Source organism: Vidua macroura, chromosome 5 (genome assembly GCF_024509145.1).
Source record: "Vidua macroura isolate BioBank_ID:100142 chromosome 5, ASM2450914v1, whole genome shotgun sequence".
In the NCBI taxonomy this organism is placed as follows: Eukaryota; Metazoa; Chordata; class Aves; order Passeriformes; family Viduidae; genus Vidua; species Vidua macroura.
Genome location: NC_071575.1, coordinates 4,358,184 through 4,371,112, shown reverse-complemented (window position 1 = coordinate 4,371,112; position 12,929 = coordinate 4,358,184). Strand labels below are relative to the sequence as shown.

Sequence of the window (12,929 nt, the reverse complement as noted above, 5' to 3'; positions counted from 1 at the left end):
GTGTCTGGATAAGAGAGTCACATGTATCACCAGCATGTGCATTTTCCGTGCTCAAGTGCTTCTCAGAGGGACCAACATGCTCTGACCCACACATCAGTGAAGAACAAGAAGTACAGTGTGGAGATCCTCCACTTACCGCCTGAACATGCCCATGTTTAGCAGCTGGGTCATCACTGAGCCATCCACTGCACCAAAAAATTTTCCAGTCTGCAAGCACAGCAAGTGAAAAACAGAAAAAACTGTACATCTTCCAAATGTTCGATGGCTCCAGCTGATCTAGTTTGTCTGGAGGCCTGCTGTACACAATGTAAGGAGGCAACACTGAGCTTTGTCCTTTGGCTGGCTGGAAAGCTTGAGGGAGGACTTCCCCCATCACCAGCTGGGCATCCTGCACCATTCCTACCACGCTTGGAAATTATTTAGCCCACATAAGTCCCTGTGGCTTGTGTCAGAAAAAGGCAGACTCTCAAGCTGCAGAGACCCAGGCATGCTGAATCACTGGGAGCCTGGACTCTCTCGTGGGTTATTGGGAATCCATGTTCTTTGGATCTGAATGCCTGAGTCTTCCATTTGAGCCTCTCTGCTACCCATGGCCACTGTGGTTTTGGAAACCTCTGCTCTCCTGCTGCCCTAGGTGAACTGGCCCACCATGCACAAGTGTGACGTACAGATTTATTTAGGTAGCAAATGCAATTTTACAACTCACTGCTGTGTGAGTTCTGAGCAGGCAGTGACCCAAACAACACAACACAAACCCATCCATCCCTGTAGATTACATACTGTGCACTGGCATAGCTAGAACTAAGTTGCATTTGGGGGGACAACAACCTCCCAGTCCTGCTTGCATGCCTGAACTAAAGGTTGAACTTGTGGCCCTCTGGTTCCATGTATGCCTTGGAGTCAATAATCTCAAATAAGGACCCAATCTCAAATCTGCTAACTGCTTCTTTAAAGATTTCCTCAACAAACAATTTTGGTTACTAAACCATGACAAATATATTGCAAAAATGCTTCAAACCTGTCAAGTCCACCGCTTTGTTCACAGGCAAGTAAATGAAATGTTTGTAAATAATAAAAGTGCGGATATGAGCTGTCCTCTGTCTGTTTTCCTGGCTCATGGGTCCTGACAGAGTAAATAGCTCCCATGTGTTATGGAAGCATTCACACAGTCTGGGATGTTTTGCTTTTCCACTGATAGGCTAGCAGTCATTTAGCATGTATTAGCAGGTGACAGATGACTTCATTTATTTGAGTGGGACATTTCCACAAAAAAAGCCCAAACTCTTAGGCAGATTTACCTAAGATCACATGGTAATCATCTAACAGTAGTGTTACATGGTTATGAGCCTCTTCCCAAAAGGCTTTACAAGTCATTTCACTGTATAAATTGATACATAACATCAACTTCCCTTCGAGCATTTAGGCTGTAATCGTCTCAGACAGTCAAATGTGCCTGAGCAAGCACTAACTTTTTTCACCTCCCTCGCTCTTTCAATCTGATTAGGGTGGTGAAGAGGCCAGCTGCTTCCATTTAATACCAGTCTGCAGACCCAGCAGGGAGATTTAACACAGTGCAAACTGCAGGCAGTGGGGCAAGGAGAGGGGGCCACTGCAAGGCTGTAAATGAGGCCCATCCTGTCAAGAGATGCTGATGTCTGGCCCAATTTCTCCATGTAGGACATCATTTGTATAGGTATAAGAATGAAGAACATCTGCTTTGACTTCAGAAGCACTCAAAAGTGCTGCTCCATTCCCTTTCCTTCCCTTTTCAAGGGTAAAAACTAGATACATTCAATTAAAGTTCAGATTTTTCTGTCTTTAAAACAAAACAAAAAGCCATCAAAAAGCAACCTCAGAAATCCTCAACCAACAACCTCTTCCGTGAAGTTCTTACTGCTCATAAACAGATATTGATACAACTTTTTTTAAGAAGCACATACTTTAATTTCAAAAAAACTCAGTGCAAGTGAGAGTATGGCCTAGGGAGTGTGTTCAGAAAGCAAACTGGCCTCCAACAGCAAACCAGACATTCAAAGCTTGCTGCTGTTTTAGGTACCCTCTGCAGGTAGTAACAGAGAAAAGCATCACTAGGCAGAAAGCAAAGTTGTCCTGTAGTGGAGCAACGTTTTGCAAAGCAGCTCTCATTACATCCTGCTTCCTCCAGTGACTGCTGCTCTCCTAGGCATCCCTCTGCTGTGTTTCTCCTAACTCCCATCTCTGGGCAAGTTTCCACAGGCCCTTGGCATTTCAGAGGTTGACAGCATGAAGCATTGCTCGGACATCCCACATGACACACGCTGTGTCACTTCCCCCTGCAGCTGAGTGCACAGGCACATGTGCAGGCTGTGCACAGGATGCAGAGCACACATATGACTCAAAAGCTACATCACTGCTCACATGCATCCATGCTTTGCTGGCTCATTGAGCAATTTACACTATTTGTACACTCAGAAGCTGCAGACAAACAAGATCTGCCAAATTGCCCAGGCTTTGGGCAGGCAGGCAGCCTCCTTGTTGCATGGCTCAAACAGAGCCAGCCCTTCCTTCTCCACAAGCTCTGAGCTCTGGTGGAATCTTGGCCTTTTGGCTGCCTCTGCACCCTGCTCCTGAAGTCCCACCTGGGCAGAGCTTGCAGACATCCTCTGCAAAATGCCTCAGGCAGAAGGCAGCAATCCTAGAAAAAGGGGTTTAGTGAGAGAGGGAACATCTGGATGGAGCAGGCGGAGGGAGCTCAAGACCTGGGATCCACAGCTGTGCCTATGACTGACAGGGAGAAGCAGCTAAAAACTCAGGGGTGGCTGTGGGGCCACGGCTGCAAACGTGACAGAAAACGCAGAGCAGCCCTCCCTGCAGCACAGCCTGACCCTTCCACTTATTTTCCCTTCCTCCAGGTCCTCACTCACTCCCTTCTCCTGGCTCTGTGTTTTAACTCTTCGCTCCCTCTGGGATGAGACTGGATGGGGAGATTAGCTCGAATTAAGAGATTACCCGTTCTTCCCCAAGTAATCCTGCAGGGAGCTTCCAACTTGTCACTCATTAAAATACTGAGTCCCTTTTCCATGGTGGTTTCCAACTGCCAGTAAGCTTCCTGCTGCCTTCATACAGAGGTTATTAGAGCCAATCCCTCACCCTGATCCCCCATCCCAAGGGCAGAGGAGAGCAGAGCCTGAGCCATGCTGTCCTCACCCCGTTTGCAGGAAGCTTCTCTGATTTCCAGTGTGGTCACCCAGGGAAGGAGATGCAGGCACTAGGCAGCTCTGGCAGGCAGAAAAGCCAAAATACCCACAAAAACCAGGTACAGGATGTTTTGGGTATTTTTTTAAATAGATGCCTTGAGGAAAGACTACAGGATGGGACAGGGAAGGCCACACAGCAGCAAGTGATTCCACGCAGCAACATCCAGGTGGCAAAGCTAGGAAACCCAGGGAATTGATTTAGTGCTGTCTTGAATTCCCTGTAGGGTTTAACAGTGTGGATACTCATGGTACCACCAGGAAATAAAAACAGTAACTGGAACAGGATAAAAAATCAGAAAAAAAAAAAAAGCAGTGGTGAACTCTCTGAGGTCAGGGAAGGTAAAAGCTGGAGGAGGACAGCTCTGGTGCTTGCCAAAATGGCTGATCTTGCAGGCATGTGGATAATGTTTATAATTTACCCAAATCCACTATAATGCCATGTTTCTGCTAGTCAGATCTTTCAGAGATGAGCTTTGGAAAAACCCATTTTCCATAAGATGCAGGAAAAAGCACCGAGGCAGAACCCAGGAGGGCACTGCTGAGGACACACAGGTGACATGGCAGCTAAAGGGTGTAGCTGTCTCCACTGATGGACACATGTCATAGGAGTCAGTGAAATGCCTTTGAAAATGCCATGGGCATCAGAGGAGAAAACAGCAATTCCTAAGACCACCAGCCCATCCCAAAAACTCAGTAGGGCCTGGCCACCCCGAGTGGGGAGCCAATGCAACTTTTACAGCATTTCTCTCCCTCAGTCTTCAAGTTCTATTTGCTTTTTTGTTTTTTGGCACACCATGTCATTGAAGGGACACTTCTACCAGACTATTCAGTGTGCTGGGTAGGGAACTTTTCACTTTCCTACAGAAAAGAGGTTGGTTATCCCTTGCAATAAGTTTCCCTTGGTATCTGTCTTTATCCCCCCTGGTGCCTCTGTGTTGCTGATTGGTTTTGCTCTGTGCCTCTCAAGAGTCTCATCTCAGCCTCTCTGAACTCACTGTGCAGTGCCTGCAGAATGCACAGTCTCACCTTTTTCTTTTGCCAGCCCATTCTGAATATGTTAACCAACCCAAGTCCAGGTGGGAAACCATGGGACTCATATAGCTGATGTTTTCCATCTGAATAGCCATCTTCTTTCTCATCTGTCCTGGCTAATTTGAGATCAATGTCACTACTTCGTGCTTCACTGTTTCACCAGGTTCTTGTAAGGAACTCTGTTCAAGGCTGAAGAAAACTGAAATCCAATAGGTTATCTAGTCTCTCTTATCTCCTGATTTTATCACGCTTTCAAAGACCTATAGCTAGTAAGTTTTCTTCCTTCTGGAAGCTGTGCTGCTTGTGCCAATTACATCCACCAGGAGGTCTGCTACCTTAATTTCCATTTCAACCTGTTTGTCACATCTTGAAGAAAGTAATTTCTGGGATTGGATCTACTGCCTTTTGGAAATACCCAAACTGCATTTGTTAACTCCAGTACAATGGCAATTTTAATGAAACTCCACTATTTTGTCAGTAACAAACCCCCTTCATTTCCCACTTCTTCTCTAAGCCCACTCTTACTATTGCCTTCTTGCTTTGTAGTTTATGAGATTGTTCCCACATATCACTTTCTGATGTCCAGAACTGTGGGGTTTAATTATTCTGAAAGAAGAAGCTCTGTGGTGAATTTATCAGAGAATGGAAAAGTGTAGCTCAACCATGCAGTGACTGATAGTGTTGACTTTACCTAGCTGCACAGGATGTCACATCAAACTTGCACCCCTTCAGCTCCCTAGAAATGGCTGTGGAACCACACACCTTATTTTTATTTCTATTCTGAGCTTTTCCCCTTGCTCCTTTCACCTCTGCAAGTCCAGTAAATTCTCCAATTCTTTAGGTGTGATCCTGTTTCCAATTTACTTAAATTATTTTGTCTTCATTTTCATTGCTGTTACCATCCCCTCTGTCTCCTTTTCTGAAGAACACCTGCTTTGACTTCAGAAGCACTCAAAAGTGCTGCTCCCTTCCCTTCCCTTCCCTTCCCTTCCCTTCCCTTCCCTTCCCTTCCCTTCCCTTCCCTTCCCTTCCCTTCCCTTCCCTTCCCTTCCCTTCCCTTCCCTTCCCTTCCCTTCCCTTCCCTTCCCTTCCCTTCCCTTCCCTTCCCTTCCCGACTGTCTCAGATCATCTTTCAATAGCATCTGTGCCAAGGGAACAGAGTCTAATTTCCTTTCTTCTGATCAAAAGATATTTTGACTAGTTCCTTCCTTATCACTGCAAACTCCTTCCTCACCTAGGATGTGCTGTCACTCTGCTGGGAGCCTTCCCCCTCACTGCGCAGTTGAATTTAATTACACCACAGCCACCCTTATTACACAATTCAACTTCATTTGTTTTAACCAGCTCTGGTGGATTATTCAGGAACAAGCAAACCCCACTCTCCTCCTTCTCTTATGCTCTCTTACCTCTTCAGGTATTTTGGAAACAAGTATAAAGCCGTTGTTGTCAATGAGGAAGCAGTTCAGAATCTGCAGAGATGGAAGAGAAGCAATATTAAAGATGGCTCTTCCCCTGTTTGTGTTCAGGATGGAGCAGTGTGGGTTTGTGATGATGCCAGCAGCCTTGGCATTTCCACACCAAGCCCCACAGCTCAGCTACCATGAGTTTTACACAATTCTTTTCCCTCTCTGCCTCTATTTTAGGGTGTTGAGTCCATGAGCTGTGACAGAGATCATCTCTAGCTGGGGCTCTGTGCAGGCCTAGCAGGCTTTGAGCCACACTTAAGGCAAGGCATCCTTCAGGATATTTGTAGTGCTCTTCTCTTTAGTAATATGGTATCTAATACTTTCCATCTTCAGATTTCAGAGTTTTATAATCACTCACAAAATAACCCTCTCCCCACCACTGAGTATCGGTGCTGATCTACTTTTATTTTGCAAAGCAGGAAATGGAGGCACAGATTTTAGATGAAAACTCTTTCCTGCAGGGAAAACTAGCAAACAGAGAAAATCCTACATGAACACACAACAAAAAAATCTCTTTTTGGGGCAGAGGAGCTCCTGTCTCACATATTCCTGATACCAAGGCTGAAGCAGTGGCATAAACACAAAGAAAGGTGTCCAGCATGCATGTCATGCTGACAGCCACTTTTTTTTTTTTTAAGATCTGGGATACTTGGGAGACAGATTTAAAGGAGATGGACTTTCACTGGCTGGAATCCCAATGTCTCTGCCCTGGCCCAGCTAGGGGGAAGCCCTAAACTGCAGATTTGTCTCATTACTATGAGGTCCTGCCCCAGCTGTGCAATCTCTTGTGAAGAGACAACAGGCACTGCCTTTTTTTGGGGAGACAGAGCAGGTGGTCAATCACACCCACCACAGGTACAGAGAAGAAACTGAGGCAACTTACATCATCCTGACAGCTGAGCGGACAGGCACCATCCAAGCCACGGCACTGCAAAGGGAAAGGGGAGAATTAACCATGGTGTGAAGGAAACTTCCCAGGCTGACCATGCAGGAGCTGCTCTGGCAGTCACTCCCCCACCACCAGAGGCTTTCATTGCTGGGACTGAGGCAGCAGCAGCTACAGTGACCCCACAGGTCTCTGTACCCCACACTCACACGGCCAGACAAGTTTTCCTTACTCGTTCAACTCCAGGTTTCCCATAGCGGGGTCTCAGACATCCAGAACCTTAAAGCAATTTATTAATGGTGCAGCAACACAGAAAGAGCTCGAGCCCGTGCCTCTGAGGAGGGGCCCCAAACAAAGGAGACTGAGCTTTTAGACCCCGTGCCTCTGAGGAGGGGCCCCAGACAAAGGAGACTGAGCTTTTATACCCTCACAGCCCATGTGTGTGATCATCTGGGGTCATCCTGCTGGGACATCTGCTCCTGCTGGGTCTCCAGGTGGCCGGACACCTGGCTGTCCCACATGTCCCCGTGGTGCCCTTTGTTGTGCAAAGGGTCAGTGCCAGGTCACAGCCTCTTGCTTGGGGATCCCAGAGCTCAACCTGCAGCTGCACCCAGAGCCACCTGCACTGAGTGTATCCCTCAGCTCATTGCATGAACTCATCTTACTGTCTTCCCCTTGGGACTGCCGGCTAAAGGTTTGCAGAACAGTATCCCAGACAGCTCTGCAATTCAGCTGGCATTTCCACCAGGACAAGCTCAGCAGCACGCACAGGTACCACCCCCAGGTCAGCCACTCCAGCTCCCTGCCTCTATGAGCAACATCCCCTCTCCTGAGGGCTCAGATCCTGCACCTGCCTCCCTGACATGTGCCCAGCAGGACCTGTGCACTCCAAGCAGAGGAGGCACTTGTAAAGAAAGGGCGAAAGCAAAGGTTATTGTGCACCAGGGAGAAACCAGCATGCATTTCAGCATCTGTTAGTATCTGGACTACGAATATAGCATGGTCTTTTAGATCAGGGCTCTTCTCAGGCAGGGATTTTTTTGTTGTTGTTGCTGTTGGTTTCTTTATTCTCCAGATAGCTAATGATAAAATAGGATGTGAATGGTGCACATGTAGCCCAAGGCACCATCCACTTCTTTCATTTAGAATTTCTGCATAGTGGACTTGACATGTGTTTCACAACACTGAACTGGGTGGGGACACGAGGGGTTAAGTGGTGAGTAACAAAGCCCTTCAGGTGCTTATTGATTTCATAATTGTTCAGAGTTTGCCATGGCTGCATGTGTCTGTCTCTTTGTGTTATTTTTTAATTCTATTTTCTCCAGTAGCAGAGGGAAGAAAGCTGACACAGTGTTGCCTTTTCTGTGCATGGAGTCCCCTTCCTGCCAGAGGTTTTCTGGGGTCAGGGAAGGACACTGGCATGGCACATAGCCTGTCTGCTCTCAGCCAGCTACCCACTATTTTCTCAAAACCCTTAGACATAAAATCCAACCCCCTTTCTGGGTGATTCTCAGCAACAAGAGGTAAACTGGCCATTCCAGACCACAACAAGACTTTAACTTTCAGTTAGGATTTGTTTCTCCCCTTGAGTTTTGCAGAACCAAACCGGTTTTCTGTCCCTCTATTCAACTTCAGAGGAGGTTTGGAGATGCCTGACTTTGTTTCAAGTCCCACATCTTTGCAATATCACATGTTCACACTCTGAATACAGCTGGCTTTTTGAGACTCTAGAGGGATGATGGTTTAAAAAAAATTCCTTTATCCCCAGTTGCAAGCACCATCTCACCCCTGCCTCACCACAAAGCAAGACGTGGTTGTTTTATTTCCCTGGATGTATTCCTAGAGGTCACCTGGCAGTTTGTTTCCTTTGGTCAGCAGAGAAACATGGTCACAACAAACCACAGTTATGGCCCTGGGGGATAACAAATACAGAGCCCAGGGTTCAGATATCAGAACAGAAACCCAGGTGAACCACAGTGGTTTTCCACAAGAAGGGCTCGTGCCTCGCACATCTTCCTCAGCAGTGTGAGGGCTGAGTCTCACTGCCACTGCACTTTCAGACCTAGAGAAGTTCCAGCAGTGCCTGGTGCTGGGCTGGCCATACAGCAGCAGCACCACAGCCAGGACCCTGGTTTGAGAGCACTGGCAGCTTGCAGGGAGCCCGTGAGATGGGGCAGAACTGAGCCTGTGCTCCCTGGTTTTTCTCAGATGACATCTGCTGCTTCATGGGCACAGCTCCCTCCTCGGAGACCAGCCTACCTCACAGCATCCTCCTGCTGTTGGTCAGGTTCTGTGACCCAGAGCACTTTGAGCTTTGCCAAAGACTCTTAATTACTGTGAAGACAAACACAGCCTGTGACAGGTTTGGACCCTCTCCAGAGGCTACAGACAAGGGACAGTGACTATGATATGCTGGCACACAAATGACACAATTAGGAAGCCAAGCTGCAGCGAGGCACGCCAGGATCCCTCCCTGTCCCCAGCTTTTGTCTACTTACATCAGTGTCATTGGGCTGGGAGGCACAGTGTGGACATCCAGAGCAGCACAGCATCAGTGAGGCAGGAAAGAGAGAGAAAACAAGAACTGTTAGTCATTCCTCTGTCCAGCAGTGCTGACATCCTGGGAAACCACATAGAGCCTTTTTTCACCCCAGCACCTACCCCAGGACCACAGCTCGCAGCCACTTGGCACACAGGCCTCCTTCACCTGCTTTTGTAAGGCCTCCCAGCTTCACTTAACACCCATGAGGGCTTGTTTGTGTGAGAACTGCCTGGGTATGGCCCTGAGCAGGGCTTTTAAAATGAAGCTCTCTGTTGCTGTTTCAGGATGTGCTCATGTGCTTTGCAGAAATCTTTTTAGCTCAGGTTAGGTTTATGTGATCCCCACCTGCGAGGATGCTCCTGCCATCACAGAGCAGCTTCCTGCCCTCCTACCTTCTCTGTCATCCCCATCTGATGACAGTTCCCTCTCCTGACAGCAGAGAGCCACTTCTGCTGTGTGCTGCTACAGTCCTGTCATGCTCACCCCCCCAGCAGACCTCCCTGAAAGCAAAGCCTGGGAAGAATTCCCTGGGTGATAAGGGAAAGGTGTTTCATTTTTCTTGCTCCCCAGACCAGGGGAGTTGTTTTAATTATTCCACTTCCTTCAGTCCAGAAGAGTATCTAATATTAGGACAACACCAAAAGCTTATCCCTGGAGCAAATAATTTTTATTTTGGCAAGCTGGTAGCGTTTTGTTATCATTAGGAAGATGACAAGAGAAGGCAGTAGATGTTTTTTCTGTGAGCTCAAAATTGCAGATTTCCATGAGTTTTCTCAAAGGCTAAATGAGCACAAGCATATTTCTACAATTAAATGTGTCACATGCAGCACAGCTAATGCCAGGCCAGGATGCTGACACTGTCACCACGGCATCTGCAGAACAGACTCATGGCTCACACGGCATTAGTGCTGTCAAAGGATTACAGAAATGTGTGACTTCAAACTAATCTACTTCATAAATCTCTTAATATGAATTCCACAAAAGCCCTCATTAAAATGTCATTGTATGTGATGTAACATAGCATCGACCTTGCTGATGAAGAGCATTAAATTGCGTCTCTGCATGATTGCTGATGCTCTCACCTGTTGCATGGCCATCCAAAACTTGCGTTGGAGCAAATCCAGCTTTATTTGCACACCCACCGCTGCAGGAAACAAAAAAGAGGGGACGATCAAAAGAGGAGCATTAAAGACAAATATAAATTGGAAAAAGAGGAGTAAATATTTGCCCAAGGTGATGGGATGGAAATCACAATTACAAACTGCCTCGAAGTGTGAATGGTAAGCGCTGAGTCAGACTGCCAAGTGAGAGTCAGAGGTTTAACGAGGGAGAGGAAAAGGGGACACTGACTGTACCAAGGTACTGAGATTTCCCTCACACTAAACACTATGAAGCTACAAACAGATCAACAACAACACCACAATAAAAAAAAAAATATAAATCCCCCAAAAGCCCCCCAGGGTGGCATGAGCTTTTGCCTTTGTCTTTTTCAGATTTGCCTGGCCAGAATGGATGTTTGTGATCACCCCAGCCTCAACTCTTATACCACACAGCATCAATCAGAAATAAAGTAGGCCAGTGAGGAAGGGATTAATATGAAAACCCACCTGTCTCAAGGGGAACCACAGAGATTTAGATTTTTCCTAAGCCACTACAAAAGCACAGAATAATGAATGCCACTTGACAGGAAGTGTCGATTATGAATTGTAGTTTGTTACCTGGTCCCAGCCTAGTACACAGCAGGCTAAGCAGAGCTCTGTGTGTATGTGTGCTTCTTAATGAAGTGTGTCCTAATTTCCTGGCTTAATTTCCCTTCTATTCCTAGCATCATGCTCCTGAATTAAGGCACAGTTACAGAGGAGAAGGAAGGGTGCAGGGTCTCCCTGACAGGCCAACCTGGCTGTCCCGGGGTAGGCTGCTACAAGCACACACAGTAACCAGTGCAGTCGTGCACAGCCTGGCGTGCTGACGGGGAACAACTGGGCTGTGTGTCAACTAGTTGAATCCAAGAGCTCTGGAGGAATTACAGCCTCAAGCAGGACCTTGAAATAGAATATCAAGTGCAAGTGAGGGAGAAAAAGAAATACAGGGAGGGAGATCTGGGGCCTTTTTTCCCAACCACCAGTATCAGGAGGATGAAGTGTTGCTGTTTCTACAGATTTCCTCTGAATTAAAAGGAGCTTCAAAGGGGGGAACAGATCCTTTAAATCTGAATCATGCCGTGTGGGTGCTTTTAAGCTAACAGTATGATCTGATGCTCTAATTCAGATGGGTATGAATTAAAACTGGAGTATGCAATTGTTATTTTCTTGCCTCATGCACAGAGACCCTAGCACCTGGCATCAGCTTTGTGTTTTATACCAGTGTCCTTGTCACATTCCTACTGCTGGTAGGAATTACATCTTACACATCCCATATATCAGAGGCACATTTCTCATCTAGCTCTCCCTGCTGTAAACTGCATCTGACTGCCTGTCTGTGGGGGAAAGGAATGATTCTGTAGAGCTGCATTGCCCTAAGCCTCACAGAGCACAAACCAGACAAGACAAAGAATGCAAACAAAGGAGGAAGGACAGGGCTGAGCCTGGCCTGGACGAAGATTCCTCAGCTTCAGCGAGGCTGTGGCAGCCATGGTTTGGCTTGGTGCCCCTGCTGACAAACCAACACAGTATGACAGCAGGCAAGCGGTGCTGTTGCTGCTGAGTCCCATGAGGCCCACGCACCCGATTTGGTACGTAGCTTTAAATAAATTCATCCTTTCAAACCTTCTCAAGAAAGAGTCGCTCCCCTTATCACAGGAGATCACATCAGTGGGACTGAGTATTACCCAAGACATATAGTTTTCATGAGACTTGAAGAGGAGTTGATATCTACATAACTAACCTTGTAAAGCAGACTTACTCAGTGGCTCATGTTTTTGCCACTGGGAACACTTGGCCTCAAATTGTTCTTCAGAGAGGTCTTAGTACCTGGTTGTAAATCCTTGCTTCTGCCCAGGAGGCGTAAGGAGCACATACCTAGCCTAGACAGAGCTGCCTGCAACATGATGAAGAAAACCTGGGGGGATCACACTGGTGGCCAGTGGCAGGGTCAGAAAGTGGCAGCTACTGGCAAGAACTGTGAGAAACTTTCACACATCTGGGTGACCTGAGTAAGACATGGGAGCTGAGGAGAACCAGGCCACAATGAATCCCCCCAGTGCTAGTAACAAATAGTCATCTCTGTGTCTTCACACTGTTGGTGAGGTCAAGGAGAAAGGAGGAAAGCAGTGATTCAGTCTGAGATAAGGATGATGCTATAGCTCAAGTGAGAGGGAAAAAAACTGGAATAAATTCCTCTGTGCTTGTTCCAAAGAACAACTGATTGTTAATGAGCCTTTTTGCTCTGGTGGCAAAGGGTATACTGCATTAGTGGAAAGATCTGAGGTCCATGAAATGATGAGTGGCCATTGCGGATTCCCCAGAGAGACCATGGCTAACAGTTTTATTCTTACTCATATGCAAGCAACTTGTGCCACTGCAGCAGCCCAGCAATGCAATAAAGCAGGAGGAGAAGCGGTGCTGAGCACCTGGCACAGGCAGGCATCACTGTGTAGACGTGGTACCCAAAGCTGTGCACCACTTGCCACTCCCCACGCTGCCTACAAAGCCATGGCTGCAGTGGGCCTTCCCTGGAGCTGTGCACTGCTGCTCATGGTGGAGAGAAGAGCCTTCCCCTCCACCTGTTCATCCCTCTGCTGAGCATGCCTGCTTCATTAGCTCATCCTC

The 12,929-nt window shown here is 47.2% G+C and overlaps 1 protein-coding gene across 1 annotated transcript in view; it reads right to left on the bottom strand.

Moving 5' to 3' along the window:
- Window positions 1-12,929, bottom strand: part of CACNA2D4 (calcium voltage-gated channel auxiliary subunit alpha2delta 4) — a 123,276-nt gene that overhangs the window by 14,094 nt on the left and 96,253 nt on the right. The window contains exons 28-32 of the mRNA XM_053978342.1: window positions 10,245-10,306; window positions 9,119-9,133; window positions 6,618-6,662; window positions 5,675-5,737; window positions 137-207 (exon numbers count right to left, since the gene is read on the bottom strand). Of these exons, the coding sequence (XP_053834317.1) occupies window positions 137-207; window positions 5,675-5,737; window positions 6,618-6,662; window positions 9,119-9,133; window positions 10,245-10,306 (256 nt within the window). The remainder of the gene's footprint in view (window positions 1-136; window positions 208-5,674; window positions 5,738-6,617; window positions 6,663-9,118; window positions 9,134-10,244; window positions 10,307-12,929) is intronic.